This window comes from Elaeis guineensis, chromosome 4, assembly GCF_000442705.2.
Source record: "Elaeis guineensis isolate ETL-2024a chromosome 4, EG11, whole genome shotgun sequence".
NCBI classification, from domain to species: domain Eukaryota; kingdom Viridiplantae; phylum Streptophyta; class Magnoliopsida; order Arecales; family Arecaceae; genus Elaeis; species Elaeis guineensis.
In genome coordinates this window covers 42,375,128-42,394,595 of record NC_025996.2, presented here as the reverse complement: position 1 = coordinate 42,394,595, position 19,468 = coordinate 42,375,128, and the positions used below count along the sequence as shown (strand labels likewise).

The 19,468-nt window shown below is 39.2% G+C and overlaps 1 protein-coding gene across 1 annotated transcript; it reads right to left on the bottom strand.

Annotated features, from left to right (window-relative positions):
• Positions 1–12,621: 12,621 nt before the first annotated feature.
• LOC140857496 (actin-depolymerizing factor-like) lies at positions 12,622–16,006 on the bottom strand. Its single transcript, XM_073256455.1, has 3 exons — positions 15,717–16,006; positions 14,708–14,973; positions 12,622–12,980 (listed from the first exon to the last, which is right to left on the bottom strand). The coding sequence occupies exons 1-3, from the start codon at positions 15,717–15,719 to the stop codon at positions 12,830–12,832; spliced, it is 420 nt and encodes a 139-aa protein (XP_073112556.1). The 5' UTR covers positions 15,720–16,006; the 3' UTR covers positions 12,622–12,829.
• Between the last annotated feature and the right edge of the window lie 3,462 nt (positions 16,007–19,468).

Genomic DNA, 19,468 nt, shown 5'->3' with positions numbered 1-19,468 from the left:
CTGGGGGTTCGAAGCAGAAGAACTCCCAGAACTTACGGAGACAGAAGATTCAGAAGACATTTTTCTCGGGGAAAAACCTAAAGGGCCCTAGAAAGGCAAATTGAGAGGGGAACGAAACGCCAAAGGTCAACTCGGAGGAAGGCACGAAGAGAATGAAAAGACGAAAGATCCCTAGGCGGTGAAAGAAGGTGGGCACTAACCTATCTTGCTCTGAGGACCCGGGGGGCGAGAGACGGAAGGCGCCTACGGCTCGAAAAGGCGTTCGTGAGAGCAGACTCTCGGGGAGATGACAGACGCCAGCGAAAATCAAAAATGGAGTAGGACGCCTGAAGGGGGGAGGACGGGTTTAAATAGACCCTGGGATCCAGCGCCATAATGATCTCGAATCCCCCCAGGCCAGTCCGCGCTCGGCACGTGTCCCACTCCCCGTGGCAGATGGCTGAAGGCGGCTGGCGGTTGGCAGGGCCATTATTGCGCCGTACCTAGGCCAGCGTACCTGCGGGGTCTTCGAAGCGTCCCCTCGTTCCGCCCCAATTCGAAAAGACCCCGGCACGTGCTCATTTAATGCCAAAATATCTGGGAGCGGCAGGGCGCGGGATTCGAAGGGACGGTTCCGGCTGTACTTCTGTGTACTTCCTTCGTTTGAAATTCAAAACTCGGATGTAGGGGGACTGGTGTTGGGTATAAAATACCCACAGCCGGAACCCACGGCGGAACCGCCATCGGCAGGCGCAGCTCCGCCCGGACTCCTACGGGAGCCGGGCTCCACCGACGACATCAGCACAGCTCCGTCCGGACTCCTACAGGAGCCGGGCTCCACCGTCGACATCAAAACAGCTCCGTCCGGACTCCTACGGGAGCCGGGCTCCGCTCTCAATATCAATTGCTGGTAAGCTCAGTCCGGACTCCTACGAGAGCCGGACTTCACCCTTGACTTTGTTTGCAGCGCAGCTCCGCCCGGACTCCTACGGGAGCCGGGCTCCACCGCCATCAGCGCAGCTCCGCCCGGACTCCTACGGGAGCCGGGCTCCACCGCCATCAGCAAGCGCTGCTCCGCCCGGACTCCTACAGGAGCCGGGCTCCGCCGCCGACATCAAAACAGCTCCGCCCGGACTCCTACGGGAGCCGGGCTCCGCTCTCAATATCAATTGCTGGTAAGCTCAGTCCGGACTCCTACGAGAGCCGGACTTCACCCTTGACTTTGTTTGCAGCGCAGCTCCGCCCGGACTCCTACGGGAGCCGGGCTCCACCGACGACATCAGCAAGTACAGCTCCGCCCGGACTCCTACGGGAGCCGGGCTCCACCGCCATCAGCGCAGCTCCGCCCGGACTCCTACGGGAGTCGGGCTCCACCGCCATCAGCAAGCGCTGCTCCGCCCGGACTCCTACGGGAGCCGGGCTCCACCGCCGACATCAAAACAGCTCCGCCCGGACTCCTACGGGAGCCGGGCTCCACTCTCAATATCAATTGCTGGTAAGCTCAGTCCGGACTCCTACGAGAGCCGGACTTCACCCTTGACTTTGTTTGCAGCGCAGCTCCGCCCGGACTCCTACGGGAGCCGGGCTCCACCGACGACATCAGCAAGTGCAGCTCCGCCCGGACTCCTGCGGGAGCCGGACTCCACCGCCGACATCAGAACAGCTCCGCCCGGACTCCTACGAGAGCCGGGCTCCGCTCACGACGTCAGCAAGTGCAGCTCCGCCCGGACTCCTACGAGAGCCGGGCTCCACCGCCAACATCAAAACAGCTCCGCTCGGACTCCTACGGGAGCCGGGCTCCACTCTCAATATCAATTGCTGGTAAGCTCAGTCCGGACTCCTACGAGAGTCGGACTTCACCCTTGACTTTGTTTGCAGCGCAGCTCCGCCCGGACTCCTACGGGAGCCGGGCTCCACCGACGACATCAGCAAGTGCAGCTCCGCCCGGACTCCTACGGGAGCCGGGCTCCACCGCCATCGGTAAGCGCTGCTCCGCCCGGACTCCTACGGGAGCCGGGCTCCACCGCCATCAGCAAGCGCTGCTCCGCCCGGACTCCTACGGGAGCCGGACTCCGCCGCCGACATCAGAACAGCTCCGCCCGGACTCCTACGGGAGCCGGGCTCCGCTCACGACGGCTCCGACCATTGCCGAGCTTCAATCAACAGATCCACGCCCCCTGACAGGCCCTCAAAACGGCCGCGACCCTGCTCCACCTCCTGTGACGGAGTCCACGCAGTATCATCATTCCCTGACAAGCCGCAGCAGCCATAGCCGCCCTGCTCCACTTCCTGTGGCGGACTCCGCACAGCTCCATTATCCCCCTGGCAGGCCACAGTAACGGCCACGAACCTGCCCCACCTCCTGCGACGGATACCATGCGATTCTCCTGACGACGGACGCTGCTCCACCCCTCATAACGGATTCCACGTGGCAAGTCGAGGTGATACCCACGTGTCTGCTCCCTTATCTTTCGCAATCAATTCCCCTGACCATGGGCGGCCCACTACCAGGCGGTTACAAACGTCGCCATCAGTCCGTTGCCTCCCCGCCTATAAAAGGGGGGACTCAGATACGTTATTTCTTAAGCTCTTTTGCCTTATCTCAAAACTTTGCTAAATTCTCCGTTCGAGCATTCCATTCTTGTTGAGGCAGAGAACTGACTTGAGCGTTGGAGGGTCTTGCCGGAGCAACCCCACCTCCGGTTTAGACTTCCCTTGCAGGTCCCGGCGGCGACCGCGGCTTCCTCAACTCCAGCTTCTCCGGCGCAGGCGGATTTTTACACCAACAATTACTATTGTGCAGGAGGGAGTGTATCATTGATCCCATCTTAGTTGTGAGTCAAGGAGGACTCTGATTTATATAGGATGGGACTCTTACCCCTATAAAATATTTTTTGAAGGATAAAATCGTAAGGCTCCATACTATAGTGGCTAGAGGCCAAAACAAACAATATATAATATATGCAGGAGAGACTAACTCGTCCGAGCCACGAGCACTTGACCGCAATATTGACGTCCATTGTGGGGCTGATGTGCCTCCGGCCAGAGGCTAAAGCATACAATACCATGCGGAAAAAAAAATCGATCCGCCCAAGCCATGAGCCCTTGACCGCAACAATTACTAAATATAGTCTGAAGATCAATGCAGTCTCTATTAGTCTCATGCTGGTGCTTATTGAGGAAACCTAACAAGAGAATTGTTAACTCCAAGGAATCATCCAGCAGTATAGTCTTCAACAAATTCGTGTGTCATTTTAGAGAATGGAGATCTGTGCTTCCACAAGTTCTGGCTCCGGACATGATGAGGCCAAGGAAGGCAGAGCCTGATTGGCTCGTTACTTGGCTCTGATCCTCTTTTTCTTGCTCTGGATACGGTGAGGCTCACTACCAAGGAAGGCGGAGCCCTTTTGGCTCAACTATTTGACTCTGATCTGGAGTAATTTACTTGTTGTACTTCTTATTAGATTCTTCCTCTGTTTTTGCCAAGAAGTTTTTTTGTTTCTGTTCTACTGTTGTAATCTGAAGTGCTGTAAGACTCTTTCCTCACTCACTCTTCAGATCTGTTCATCTGTCAATTCTGTGTAGCCTTGCCTTTTTTCATTCAATAAATTGGGTGGCTTACACCTCCTTTCCATCAAAAAAAAAAAATCCAAGCTGCAGACAGCAGTTTCCATGTTATCCACTCTTATCCCTACTCCAAACTTGTGATCCAATGGCTGTTCTTGCAGCAATAATTACTGAACAGCAATATGTAAATGTGTATTAGCCTGCTCCTTGCCCCCCATCACTCACCTTTCTGCACCGCTAATGAAATTGTTATCGTATGTTCTTATAGTGGGCTAGGATTTCCTAACTCTTTCCTCAGAAGAAAAAGGGAAAAAAAGTCTCCATCACTTGGTTTTCCGTGACAGGTACATCTTGTGGTTTTGTCACCATTGTACCATAATCCTAGTTGCTTATGAACTTTTAACAATATTCTCTTAGCATATGCCCTTAGCAAACACCAAATTTTCCTTCGATTAAGGCTTGAAGCTGCATCATACCATTTATGATAATATCACTGGTTTCTTTGCTCAAAGAAAAATAAATAAATGAATAAAATCAATGGTTTCCATTTTTGTAGAACTATAATTGTGGTACCATGATCAGCAGACCAAAATTATATTGCAAGCGCATAGGCAGTCAACATGATACCACAATTATAGTTCTGGTCTGCTGATGTCCTAATGTTGAAAAACGTTGTGCCCACCAACGTGATGCTAGCCCAGTTGGAACTGGACTTGGGACCCATCCCTCGCGTCGCAGGTTCGAACCTGCAGGATTCATTAAATGAGGGGAATTTATTTTTGTGCTTACTGTTCCGGCTCTCATAGTCAAAAAAAAAAAAAAAAAAACGTTGTAACCCATCAGCTTTTACATAATTGAGTACAATAAACTAGTTCTACTAAGCAGTCTTTTGTTTCTCGGCTTCCAAATAATTCGGCAATCTATCACCCTGGCATCCCTACAAAAGAATTCTTGGATGAGTTCAGAACCAAGTCCATAAAATGTTCCTTTATAATATACCTCACCCGTCACAGGGACTTATCAAGGATTCAAGATGGATATTATCTCCTATTTAGTTGGGATAAGATGGAAAATTGATTTATCCCTCATCATAAGAACAACATTCAAATCCTATACCATTCGGATGCCTTTAACATAAATGCAAAAACCAAATACGAACACGTAAAAAAATAAATCTCAGTGATATATTAGCATGGGTCACATTTGGATGGTTTTAAATAGGACAAGTCCAACAATCTCCCATTTCGATCAACCTAATGCATTCATCTTTGCTTTAATTATTTAAAAATAATTCAAAATCTTCAAATAAAATTTTCATGAGTTTGCAAATTTGGGAAAAACCCAACATGGATCCACATTTTAAAATTTTTGGGTTCTCCATAGGTTATGGGATCTACTGTACTTGTTTAGAAAGCAATCATCAATGTGAATCATGGTACTAGATGTATTATTATACCAACACATGACCTTCCATGTATCACAACATCAATGATACCTTATAACCAAGTGATTGACACAATATTTTACGCTATGAATAGGCTAAAATTTTATGTCTCTTCCTCAGTCTAACTTTATTGTCCCCACATGATAAATTGCTCTAACATCCATCAATACAAAGGGTAAAATGAAATGAACTTCATTATGAAAACAAATACAATCAATTAGCATATAGTGTCCAATAAATGTTATGCAAAGAAATTGCTAGTAAGTCAATAGTGTGATAACCTGGTCTGTTGGGCCTAAAGCCCATTAAGCCCACACAGAAAAGAAAAAGAAAAAAAATAGAAAAAGAAAAATAGAAAAAAAAAACAGGAGAAGAAGACTCCCGATCGGAGTCTTCTCCTTCCCCAGTTTCGATTGAAAATCGGAGTCCTAGGGCCATCGAAAGACCCTAGGATGAGCCCTATAAGAACTCCCCTCCTCTCCTCTATGAGAGGACATAGCAATCACCGATGATTGCCAGTGTTTCCTATCCGATTTCTCCGATTGAAGCCGCAGCCCCTCGATTCGTGCTCGCTGTGATTTCTTGCCGGCGGGATCACCGGAGGCTGAGATAAGCCCTTCTTCCTCTTCCTCCCTCCTCTCTCCTTTTTTTCGTGCCTCTGTGCACAACTGTCGGTGATGGATGTCGTCGGAGAAGGGACCCCCTGTTTGGTCTCTTCTTCTCTTTGATTTTCTAGCGCCGGCATTCACTGCCGATCACCGGCCTTGGCCTCTCCGAACTCGAGAGGGTTGCCCCCCTACCACCGGCCTTCACCGTGCCGGCTGCGGCCCGGACGGTCGGTCAAAGGGAGGAGACCTGTCGGTCCCCTGTTCGGCCAGGGAAGACCACGAGAAGAAAAGAAAAGAAAAATGAAGAAAAGAAAAAGAAAAAGAAAAAAAAAAGAAAAAGAAAAAAAAAAGAAGAAGAAAAAAAATAGAAAAAAAAAGAAAGAATTTTCTCTCTCTTTCCTCTCTCCTCTCTTTACCTTCTCTCTCCAGTTTCTCTCTCTAAATTATCTCTCTATTTTCTCTCTCTAGATATTTTATCTCTTTTTATGGATTTTATCTCTCTAGGATCATTCTCTCTCTCTGATTGCATCACAGACCCTAAGATAAACTTGAGATGAAAATATGATGACCTGAGATTACTTTGAAATTCGTACAGTAGATTGGATCCCGATCCGATCCTTATTCGAAATTGATAACATCGATCATGGTTAATTCATATTAAGTCACCCTGATATGATCTCTGATGATCTCAATCATGATTGCTACTTTTGAAGGATATGAAGATTCTCTCTACTTTCTCTCTCATGACCGACTTTTTCTCTCTAAGAAGGTCTATAAATCCTATATCGAGTCATGCCTTCATCTTTTAGGGACTTATATTGGCTCTAATAAGATGACCCAAAGCTGCTTTGATATCCGTGCTGTATGTCAACCTCATTTGGCCATATCAAGTATTTTTCAAACCCATTATTAAAGAATTCTATTGATAGATCTTGACCTTAATTTGATCTGTGCTTCATGATTCCTTGATCAAGTCATTTAAATCTGACTCCTAGCTTGGAGACTCTGAATTGTTCTGGTGTCTAGATGGTCTGACATATCCGATCAACAGTCCTCTTTCCTTATAATTTAATCTTATTATATTTATAGATAGAAATTGATGATGATTTGATATTTTAAATAGGATTAGCTAATTCTTCCAATGAAGTCTGAAGATCTAAGATGAACGAGATAAGTAGATCTTATACTCCTTATTTATTTTTAAATCTTCTAATTTTTATGCATATGATCTTTTGTTAATGGAATCATATTTTTTATTAAAATGTCACGCTTCAAATCTGGAACATAACACGATCATGCTACCGAGGGATAGAGCCCAATATAATACGAAGCCAATCCATCATAATCATCTAAAATCTATTAAATAAAAGATTCAATTTCTTTATTCATCAGATAACTAAACCAATATTGGTTCAGAGCATCTAAATTCAAAATCAAATATAAATCTATATCTCAAAATCCATAATTACTTACTATAAGTTCGTGATCATCATATATCTAAACCTCATCTATAAAATTTTTAAGCTTGCATGATAGATCTCCAAATCTAAATTTTTTTTGCCGGTCCTAACCTTATTCCTCTGTTCAAACAAAAAGAAAATAAAAAGAATATGAGCTACACTAGTCCAGTAAGTAGAACTTGCGCTTCCTTATCGGATCAAGAATAAGTTTTTCATGATAATACAATATTTAAAAAATAACAGATAATACAAAATAAAGTATTTCATAGAGCATATAATAAAACGAGTCATAAATCAATCATGTATGCATAAAATTATGTATATTTTATAATCATGAATCATAAATCATTTTTGTCATGTATTCATATCAAGTTTCAAAATATTACTCTCAGATATTCATGCTAAGGTCACTATTATACCCGTGACAGGGCCATGTTTCTTAATCGACAGAGTTCTTGTTTCGTGTGCTAACTTTATACCCATTGGTGGGACCATATTTTATATGGATGCTAGCTCCGGATGTCGACGTTCCCGAAGAAATTTGTTCATAGCTATCTGAAAGCCTTTGAAATCTTTATATCTTTTCTTCTTACATACATATACATAGATAGAAAAAATAATGAAATTCATGCTTCATAATCATACTATCTTCATAAAAAACATTCATAAAATCAATGCTCATAATAAAATATGATTTTTGACTTCACATATGCTAATCCTTAATTTATGAAAAATATAATTTCATCAATAATGATTCTTTGCATAGAAACATGATCATTTAAAAATAAATAAAGAGCATAAGATCTACTTACCTCATTCATCTTAGATCTTCAGACTTCATTGAAAGAATCAACTAATCCTATTTAAAATATCAAATCATCATCAATTTCTATTCCATAAATATAATAAGATTAAATCATAAGGAAAGAAAACTGTTGATCGGATATGTCAGACCATCCAGACACCAAAACAATTCAGAGTCTCCAAGTTGGGGGTCAGATTTAAATAACTTGATCAAGAAATCATGAAGCACAGATCAAATTAAGGTCAAGATCTATCAATAGAATTCTTTAATAATGGGTTTGAAAAATACTTGATATGGCCAAATGAGGTTGACATACAGCACTGATATCAAAGCGGCTTTGGGTCATCTTATTAGAGCCAATATAAGCTCCTAAAAGATGAAGGCATGACTCGATATAGGATTTATAGACCTTTTTAGAGAGAGAAAGTCGATCATGAGAGAGAAAATAGAGAGAAAAAGTGGAGATAGAATCTTCGTATTTTTCAAAAGTAGCAATCATGATTGAGATTATCAGAGATCATATCAGGATGACTTAATATGGATTAACCATGATCGATGTTATCAATTTCGAATAAGGATCGGACCAGGATCTAATCTACTGCACGAATTTCAAAGCAATCTCAGGTCATCATATTTTTATCTCAAGTTTATCTTAGGATCTATGATGCATTCAGAGAGACAGAATGATCCTAGAGAGATAAAATTCATAAAAAGAGATAAAAAGTTTAGAGAGAGAAAATAGAGAGAGAATTTAGAGAGAGAAATTGGAGAGAGAAGGTAAAGAGAGGAGAGAGGAAAGAAAAAAAATTTTTTCTTTTTTTCTATTTTTCTTTTTCTTCTTCTTCTTCTTCTTTTCTTTTTTTTCTTTTTTTTTTCTTTTTCTTTTTATTTTCTTTTTCTTTTCTTTTTTTTTCTTTTTCTTTTTCTTTTTCTTTTCTTTCTTTTTCTTTTCTTTTCTTCCCGTGGTCTTCCCTGACCGAAACAGGGGACCGACAGGTCTCCTCCCTTTGACCAACCATCCGGGCCGCAGCCGGCACGGCGAAGGCTGGTGGCAGGGGGGCAACCCTCTCAAGTTCGGAGAGGCCAAGGCCGGCGGTCGGCAATGATTGCCAGCGTCAACAAATCAAAGAGAAGAAGAGACCAAACAGGGGGTCCCTTCTCCGATGAAATCCGGCAATATCCGTCACCGGCAGTTGTGCACAGAGACATGAAAAAAAGAGAGAGGAGAGAGAAAGAGGAAGAAGGGTTTATCTCAGCCTCCGGTGATCCCACCGACGAGAATCGCGGCGAGCATGAATCGAGGGGCCGCGGCTTCAATCGAAGAAATTGGAGAGGAAACACCGGCGATCATCAATGATTGCTATGTCCTCTCACAGAGGAGAGGAGGGGGGTTCTTATAGGGCTCATTCTAGGGTCCTTCAATGGCCCTAGGACTCTGATTTTCAATCAGAAATGGGGAAGAAGAAGACTCCGATCGGGAGTCTTCTTCCCCTATTTTTTTTTTCTATTTTTTTTTCTTTTCTGGGTGGGCTTAATGGGCTTTAGGCCCAATAAATCGGATTATCACATTCTACCCCCTTAAAAAAAATTTCGTCCTCGAAATTTAATATACCTTCATTTTCAAATAAGTGTGGATATCTCGTCTTCATATCATCTTCAAGCTCTCAAGTGGCCTCTCTCTCCTCATGATTACTCCAATGAATCTTCACATATGGAATGATGCGTCGTCTTAGCACTTGCTCTTTTTGATCAATAATTCGGAGGGAAAACTCTTCATAAGTCAAGTCTTCATCAACTTGCAATGGCTCATAATTTACCACATTATTTGGATCAAGTACAAATTTTCTCAGTGGTGAAACATGAAAGATATTGTGCACTTTAGATAAATCCGATGGTAAGGGGAGTTCATAAGCAACATCTTCTACTCGGCTTAAAATTTCAAAAGGTCTAATATATCGCGAACTCAGCTTGCCATGTCTCCCAAACCTCATGACACTTTTTGTAGGTGATACTTTTAGAAAAATATAATTACCAACCTGAAATTTTAATTCTTTTCTTTTTCTATTTGCCCAACTCTTCTGTCTATCCAGTGCTGCCTTGAGTCTTTCCTTGATCAGATAGATTTTCTCTCTAGCATCCTTTTATTATCAGTAAAATCCTTCCTTATTTATAACTAACGTATTTCATAATATCTTTTGATTTAAAGGATTAATATTTCTAATCAATTCAGACCACCATGCTTTTGCTATGCACTCTGACCTCAACTTACCAAATTATCTAAGTCTATCAAAAATAAAATTATCTTTGTATGTTAAATCAATCAAAGATAGATCCAACTTTTAAATTTCATATAAAATTTAGGATAAAATTTAAGATTTTCTTGTCATTACTATCTCTTAGGCATAGCACATCAAAATTAAATCTTCATCTACCTTCTATGTTTGAACTTATTACATAAGCTTCACTACTCCTCAAGAATCCAATATGTCTAGAATTAATTTGAGTTAACCTTCAATTTACCTTACAATCATTTAGACAACTTCCAAACCAACCTTTCTTTGCAAAAAAAAATTAACATCAAAATCAGCAAAGTTATCATGTCCTTTATCCCTATAGGTTTAGCATTCTAATGTCATCGAATATACCCAACATAGCATATCAATACCTCCCACTTCATTCCACAGTCAACACTTCTCGTACTCAGGTCAACCCTGCTAATTGAAATCCAAGATATAACTCGTCAATTCTATTATAGACATCATATGCCACTTATGCATAAATTTCATCATAATACCTATTGGTTCGAAATCAAATTATTAAATCCTTTCTTTTATATCTATCATATTCTTCATGATCCTAGCTTCAAGTTCAAATATCACTAAAGTCACAATCCCGTATAATGATAACTTTAAGCTCAAATACCACTTAAGTCATATTCTCCAGTGATCACAACCTAAACTTTATATCATTCTATCACGTCCTTAATAATCATAATCTTAAGCTCTGATATTATCCATTATACTCCACTCTGTCACATCCTATTGATCATACATAAAGTTTTGATATCACTTCATAATCTCAGTGATCTTAAACTTAAGCTCTGATATTATTCTATCATATCCTAATCATTTATATCATAATCTCCAATGATCATAACCTAAGCTCTGATACCATAAAATGTCCCGAATTTGGGGCGTGACAGATAGAGCTACATGATTTTTGAAATTCCTGTGAGCGAGTCTTTTAGTTAGTGAATCCATGTTCATTAGCTCGGTACTAATATGCTCAACAGATACTACATGCTATTTCATTCTCGCACTAAGGGGGTGTTTGATTGGAGGGAGTGGGGGTCTGGAATCAGAATTGGAATGGATGTCTCCCATTCCAACCGTTTGGTTGGGAGGAGTCCCATTCCGATTTCGATTTCGGGATGGAATGGGAATAGCTCAATCTATATGGAATTCAATCCCTACTCTCCTCTATGGATTCAAATTTTCATTCTAATTCCGATTCCGATCATGAACCAAACGCTTCGGAAGATTGGCCATTCCGATTTCAATTCCAGATCATTTCAATTTCTATTCCCATTTTGATTTTGATTACGAACCAAACACCCCCTAAGAGCAAGATACTCAACACATACAAGCTTCAAAGCATGGTTCTTTTCATGCCATTGGAGTGCTTTCCTGCAGGATTATTATTTGGACCTTGGATGATGATCAGAATCTATGATTTAATTCAGTTTCTTGTTTCACCTTGTAAGACTTTTACATCATAATTTAACTCGGTCCCAACACTACTATAAATTTCAGAACCATAGTTCACAAGAATAAGAACAGGTATAAGTAATACATAAAAGATTTAGTAGTTAAACTTCAGAAATTCCTCAACAATTCAATAAATAAATAAATAAATAAATTATCATCATTTGATCCAAAACAGACATTGTTCTTTTTGGGGTAAGAGTGATGTTAAAGAGCTAGATGGGTTAAGAAGAAAGTGCCTCCAAACCATGGTTTGGTTTCCAAATTCTGTCCTAAGATTCATGATCATGAACAATTACCACACCTCAAATATATCCTAGACCTTTTCAATGAATCTGCTAAAGGACTGCAAAATCATACTTCCAATAAACAGTGGGCATGTGATTTTCTGTAGTTCTAATTGGAAAAATGATTAGAGATTTCTTATTGTTGTCGATAACACCTATTCGAGAGGGGAGGGGGAAGATACTGAATATTTTTTGGGTAATGTGGGTCAAACATGATTGTTGCCATTTTTGTTCCCTCCTCCCTCCCTTTTGTTGTTGGCTATGGGAGTGATAGACTAGATCCTGATGACACCCATTTGAGGGAATGAAGGTTAATTTTTCTAATACGCTATGAAACCAAAAATCAATCATCATCTCCCTCTTTGATGCATTATGCTGCATTGAACTATAAGTTATTGTTTCAGGAATCAATTTTATTTGTGTGTAACCATTAAATACTTGTGCTCATATAGATAATTCAAGGAAATAGGACGTAATAATTATCCCATGGGGTGGTCAGATTTAATTGTAAGCCCATGATTATATGAAAACTAGTAGTGATATTGTCCAGTTCCAAGCTCTGTATGGAAAAGGTCTCAACTATAGCTGATTAAATTGTTATTGCAGTAAGTTATTATTCATTAAAAATAATACTCTACGAAGGAAGGCACACATTTTAAAATGATACAGGTACAGAATATTCATCAAAGAAAAATAGCAAATGCTTAATCTGAATATCTATTTTACATCAATAAAATGCCTTTAGTCACAATCAAGTCACGTTTCTTAAAAACTTCAACAAGAAAAAGAATACATATAACATTTTGAACATGGTTTGAAGAATTGATCATATCAATATCATCAAATATAAAGACCAATAACTCATTTAGTGAAACTTCTGGCCCAGAGTTAAGCAGAGGATGAACAATCTGCTCTTCAGAAAGCTCGCCCTTTGACAATATCAAGGCTCATCTCACTTGGATCTGTTGCTTGTAGCTCAACTTGGATGCCATCAAGTTCTCTCTTAAATCTGTCCTTGGAGCTAGCATATAGCATCTTACTCCTTACCCTTGATGTATCAGGAGACCTGCACACAAACAAGAAGTAAAATTTACCCAATACTGGGCAGGAGCTCCTGTGGAATCATTTTCTTTGTATAATTGTATGCATCAATGATATATAAAGGATGCATTCCTTGTGTGCTCTTGCTTGCATTTGTTATAATTTATGGATGAAGCTGATGAAATAATTAGCATCAAATTGATTCTTATTCCAGATACCTATTTTTGTTTTTGGGAACTTTTCTTCTTTGATGAGAAGAGCATGAAGAAAACTACATGGCATCAACAAATTCTCAAGAAACACACACAGATTTCAAGTTCTGAATTAAGAGTTTAAATTTGGAGATGATGCTATCTAGCCTAACAATCACATTCAAGTGATAATTGTGCAGAGAACACTTACAAGAAGCAAATAATAAGGGATCAATTCATGAAAGTAATTGCAGTTTCCTATGAACATTGCATGTAGGATACTCTGGTATTTCCTCTTTCTTCACCCAAATTTCCTTCCCCCATTATTAAATATTCTTCCTTATTTGGTTGGCTTGTTTAGGTCAACCCAGTTATGAGCAAGCTTACAACCATGCAAATGATGAAAAAGTGTAGGCTTGTTACATTAGTGAAGAAAAAGTGTAGGTTTGCTTGCTTTCTCACAATCCAGAGGTGACTGGTTAGAAGAAAGGCAGTATCTCCCCTTTGACCAAAATTTAGTAAAAGGCTGGCATCATGCCTCAGTAAATGCAAGTGTGTAAGGACCAAACATAAAAAATGGTAGTCAAGTAAAGGACCAGGTGTTAAGTTCTCCTATTATTTTTCACTTGCTCACATGAATTTATCTCTGACAGTGGAATCTCTCAGCAATCCATGCTTTTGATTTGGCATGAATTATATAGAGAATATTAGAATCTTATATGTTATAACAAGAACCTTTGGCTTTAGTGAAACTAGATGCTTATTCTTCTTCCTAATCCCATGGCCAATTGTGTATATTTCTTGGTCCTCACTGAAGAATTTGCAACTTCAGGAGCTAGGCTCAAGAGAAATTTAAGGGAAAAAGATGGTCAGTTAATTTCTTCTTCATCTTATGCTAGCCTTTTTTGTTTCTCTCTCCTGTATTTAAGAAACATTCCAAGCTAGCAAATGCTTTCATACTACACTTGATAGGGAATTTCATCTTGACACCATGCTAGTACTTTTCCTTCAAAGAGATGATCGACACTAGGATAAATTTAGGGATCTTCAGCTTCAAATCAACTCAAATATTAAAATTATGATGAAAATAACATAACAGATTTTGTCCATGAAAAAAGTTCTCAGATTTTATCTCTATCTTATGATTTTTCACCTTTTGGTGCTAAAACATATAATTTTTCAATCCCATCAAAAAAATACAAACCTCTGCTTCACAGTTCAGATATCCCAAAGCAACTAAATCACCTCTTATTTTGCCATGGCTTGTTGACTAATTAAATAAGTCCTATAAAATATTAAGTTCTGACAAATGTTTGGCTCATTCGTTAAGTGATTTAGGTCTGACATGATGAAATAATTTTACACTGATGGTTGCTAAAGAAATTCTATGAATTCAGTATTCAGATGTTGTATCTTTCATATTACTAGGACATAATTAAGTAGCTTTAAATCCTTTTGTTGAAAAAAGGAATGGAGAAAACAATGGACATAGATAAGCAATTAACAGAGAAGGCTAATACATAATGCATAGATTTCAAAATTTCAGTTGTGCAACCATTACCAAGAAATGAAGAAGATCTTGCTCTTCTGGCAATTCTCATCGGTAACAAAATCAAAATCAAACACAGCATAGCGGCATTCATTAGCAGGCAAGCTTGCAGTGAAATCATCATAGCTCTCATCGGGCTGGCCAAGCTTCTCCACAGTGACCTGCTGTATCTTCTCGTCGATCTTGAAGATAATGAAACGAAAGTTCCTCTTTGCCTTCAGCTCCAAAAACTTGAGCTTACACTCGTCATTCACAGCCATTCCAGATGCAGAATTCGCCTTTGCAAAATATATAGAAATGATCAGTTAACATTGCAGAAAGAATATGATGCTCGTGATTTCATTGGAATAACGAGAAATATCTTTTTTCTTTGAGAAGAAACATTCTATAACAATAAAAAGCAACTGGATTAAATTTTTTTTTTTTTAAATAAAAGATCGAGCAACAAGTTTTATTTCAACAATCTCAGGTTGTTATATGGATAAAACACTGCCAATGGTTCATAAGTTCGCATAAATCTTCTAAGAATTAATAATTATGAAAAAAAATCTGGCACAAATGTTGCTAATATTATGTATTTAGAATGCAGAATTCTCCTTTGCAAAATATATAAAAAAAAGATCAATTATCATTGCAGAAAGAATATGATGCTCAAAATTTCATTCGAATAACAATAAATATCTTTTTCCTTTGAGAAGAAACCTTTTATAACAATAAAAAGCAATTGGATCAAAATTAAAATTTTTTAAAGGAAAGATCAAGCAACAAGTTTATTTCAACAATCTCAGGTTTGTTATATGGATAGAAGTAGAACATTGCCAATGGTTCATAGGCTATAGTAGATCTTCTAAGAGCTAATAATTATAAAATAATATTTGGCACAGGACATGCACAGAATTATTGTTAATATTATGTGTTTAGAAACATTGCCAACATTATGTGATTAAGGATTTAAGAAGAAAGTTTTAATTAATAACAGCATTGATAGAAGCCATCAAATTCATGAGAGAGAGAGAGTTACCATGGTTGCTTTCCGATGAGGGATTGGCCAGTCCCTGGGAAATGAGGAAGAGTGGGAGGGAAAGGAAAAGGAAGGAGGAGAGGGGAGGAAAGCGAATAATTGGAAGACGGTTAAGGGGATGTTCTTAGGGGGATGGCTCTGAAGGGAGGAGGAAAAGGTGGAGGATTGGAGAGCCAGCAAAAGCCCAGGGGGACCTCAACGTCCTCGAAGCACTTGCTTGGTGCCACGTCTGGGAACAACCTGCTTCAATTTATCCTTCGCTCTTTGACCGAGTCCTCCTACGGGATGTCCGGTGGGGATTCTCTGCAGTGCATGTCTTGCATTCGTAGAGAGCTGTGCAACCCTCCATGGCCACCAAATCACCCCTTCGTGAAGATGGATGGCTTTCAAACGCGGTACGTTGCTATAAGGATTATAATAGCTGTTATTTGCTTATAAGATCTTACATGATTATGATTATTACTAGTAAAATAATGGATGTCATGATATTTAAAAAGACAATAAAAAAATTAATGATGTTATCCAGAAACAGAGTCATCATGTTATAGCGGCCACCTCCTGAAATCATTATGCGCCATCACAATAGTTATAATGACCGTTATTTGCCTTATATATCTTATTTGAATTGGAATTCTTATCAGCGAAAATAATGGGAAATAATGAAAATTAGTGATATGATCTTTCGGATCACTGTTCGCATTACAAAATTCTCAGATGGTACAGACGAACAATTCACTTGAAAATTTGGATTTTGAGCAAAAATACTATTTTATCTAGGAAAAGGTGCAAATACAGAAAAAAATTATTATTTGTGTTAAAATAGAGTAAATGGCATTATGTTTTCTCCCTATTATAACATAATGAAAGGAGATCGAAACTGTCACAACAGCCGTTTATAATTTTATATAGACCATTATTTTGAAGCTTTGGTTTGATTTACAAACCTTTTCATGAAATTGCTTCTTTGCTAGAGTTTTACCAAACCTTCTCCACAGTACTGTACTTGCATTAAAGTGGTGCAATGTGGATAGTGATCATAAGTCAAAAAGTCACGGCGTCCCCTTGTGCGCCCTCTACAGTTGGTCTATGGCAAGGCTGCCTACTATCACCAGCTCTTCAATCTTTTTCCAACATGCTGTCCCGATCTTTACATCATGGTGTAAATACGGTACTATTCAGAGCTTATGAGCTAGATGGTTCTTTAATCTCTCATCTTCTATTTGCTGATGATCGCTTGCTGGCTTCGAAAGCAAATGTAAAAGAAGCTAGAGAGCTCAAAAGGACTATCCCCTGATTCCTCTCTACTTTTTTAGTCTCCTCTCTGACTGACCGTCGGAAGGTCCCCGCCGGAGCATCTCCGATCAGTGTGACTTTCCTTTGCAGGTGCTTACTCCCGACGACCAGACGATGAGGGATTGGCCTTAACAATTACATACAATCAGGGCCACATATTAGTGTCACCAAAAGCCACATTACCTTCCATCAGGCAACTTCTAGGAGGCTCAAACTGACTTTGTGGATGTTGCGGTCTGTTTTCCGTTCAGTTCCAATTTACCTTCTAACAAACTGTTCTGTAACTATGAAGGTCCCTGAAACCACTGAGAAAACCGACGGATGCTATCTACGGAGACAGTCCACTTACCAGCAAAATCTCCATTTAGTTTCTTGAGATAAAATTTGCCGGTGTAAGGAAACGGGCGGTTTAGGCCTCCAGCTTCCGCCAAGACAGCTTGATACGATGGGCAAGGCTGACGACCGCTCAATCCTCCGACAAACTGGAGCTCTCTGTTGTTGGATCTAAATATAATTTTTATGACGGCTGGACTATTTATTCACGTTCAAGGATATCATCCTCTATCTGGATATCAATATGTGAAGGTGAGAAGGTGATGAAGAACGAATTTATGCAAGTTCTCCGTGATCCTTGGCTTTCTACTGTTCCTTTGCCAAAGCTTCCTATTCTTCTCAATATGGACTAATATTATATTGAGGATTTATTAGTGGTATATTTTACTGATCAAAATGGCCGCTGAGATGTTGCTCGACTAACCCAAATCCACCCTGCTATAATAGCCAAGGAGAGTTGAAGCATTCCTATCCTAAATCTCAATTGGCCAGCTCAGTTGAGTCGGCAGAGTAAAGCTCATTCCAGAGTGTGCATCTAACATGTCTACTACAACCTCATTGTTCATCAAAATGAGAGCGAACCTGTCACGCCCCAGACTCGAGATTTGTATCGAGGGTCATGGCAACCGCCGCATACTCATAGAAACTTTTTCCATAAGCATGCAAGGCTTCTCATCATGATATCTTACACATAAAGTTAAATAATTTTTTCAACTTTTAATAAATCAAATCTTATTTCAAATAATAAATCAAAACTCAATGTCCAAAAGAAAAATAATTGTCTGACAAAGTCAACACTAAAAAAAAAGTCTTGAATCAATTCTGAGAAAATCCTAAATCAATGAGCTAACTCCATCTCTAATCACTCTCCCAACCGAAATCCCGCATCACAGCTAATTTTCTGGATCCGTAAGAAAAACATAAAACTCATCATGAGCTAAACAGCTCAGTAAGCAGTGTATACCTTTAACTGAATAAATCAGGCAAATAATACTATATATATCGATTTACTGATAAACAAAATCAATATGTAGTTTCATGAAATCATAATCATACTATCAATCATATATAAAATTCAATTCATCGTAATTTCAAATTATGTTTTTCATCTTAAATTCATCAATTTCTTAAGTTCTTCTTACCAACCATGACTCTGACCACATTATCCCTATGGCAGGGTCATAATACCGCGTATCTGCTTGCGGTGGGCTGCGAATCATCTGGCAAGCAAGTCCTTTGGAACCGCTGGTCTCGCTGGTGGTTTGTCGTTGGTCTCTCTGGTGACATGTCGCTGGTTCGCTGGTGACATAAATCCTCAGGACAGTCAATTGCCAACGTATATGCCCCCATTGGCGGGGTCCTCAACACAGTCAAATTGTCAATTTTATATTGTCTTCCAATTCATATATTATTTTTAAAAATAATATAAATAAATAATTTCGAGTCAAGTCAATCATATCATTCTTTGTAATCATACATCATCATAATAATTGTTCAACAAATAACTTCAATCATAAATAATTTTCTACAATTAATTTTAATCATAAATAATTTCAACAATTATTTCAATAAATAATTTCAATCACAAGCATGCAAAATTTATTTAATTCAGAATTTATAATTTACCAGATAAATTTAATAAAAGTAAATACTACTTACCTCAAAAGAAAATCCAAACTAGGAATTCTAGAAATCTCGAAAATCCTTCTCTGAACCTGATATGTCAAATATCATATTTTTAATCAAAATTTTATCGAATTAAAAATAATTAAAATTGTTAAAATCTAATGTCCCCACGAGGATCAACTTGACGACAAATCCAGGATTTTCGGACTAATCCATGGACACCCTAAATTATATTTATTTATTTTTATTTTTTTTTTTATTTTTTAATTAATTCTATAAATCCTAAAAATCTAAAAGAGAGAGAAAGTGAGAGAGAGAGAGAGTTCTCTCTCTCTCTTTTTTTCCTTTTCTTTTCTTTCTTTTTTTTTTCTTTTTCTTCTTTTTCTTTCTTTTTCTTTTTCTTCTTTTTTTCTTCTTTTTTTTTTTTCTTTTTTTTTTTTTTTTTTTTTCTTCTTCTTTTTCTTCTTCTTTTTCTTCTTTTTTTCTTTTTTTCTTCTTTT

Coding starts and splice junctions, on each gene's coding strand:
- LOC140857496 (XM_073256455.1), bottom strand. Junction 12,981..14,707: donor AAGATCTTCTTCATTTCTTG/GTAATGGTTGCA, acceptor GTTTGTGTGCAG/GTCTCCTGATACATCAAGGG.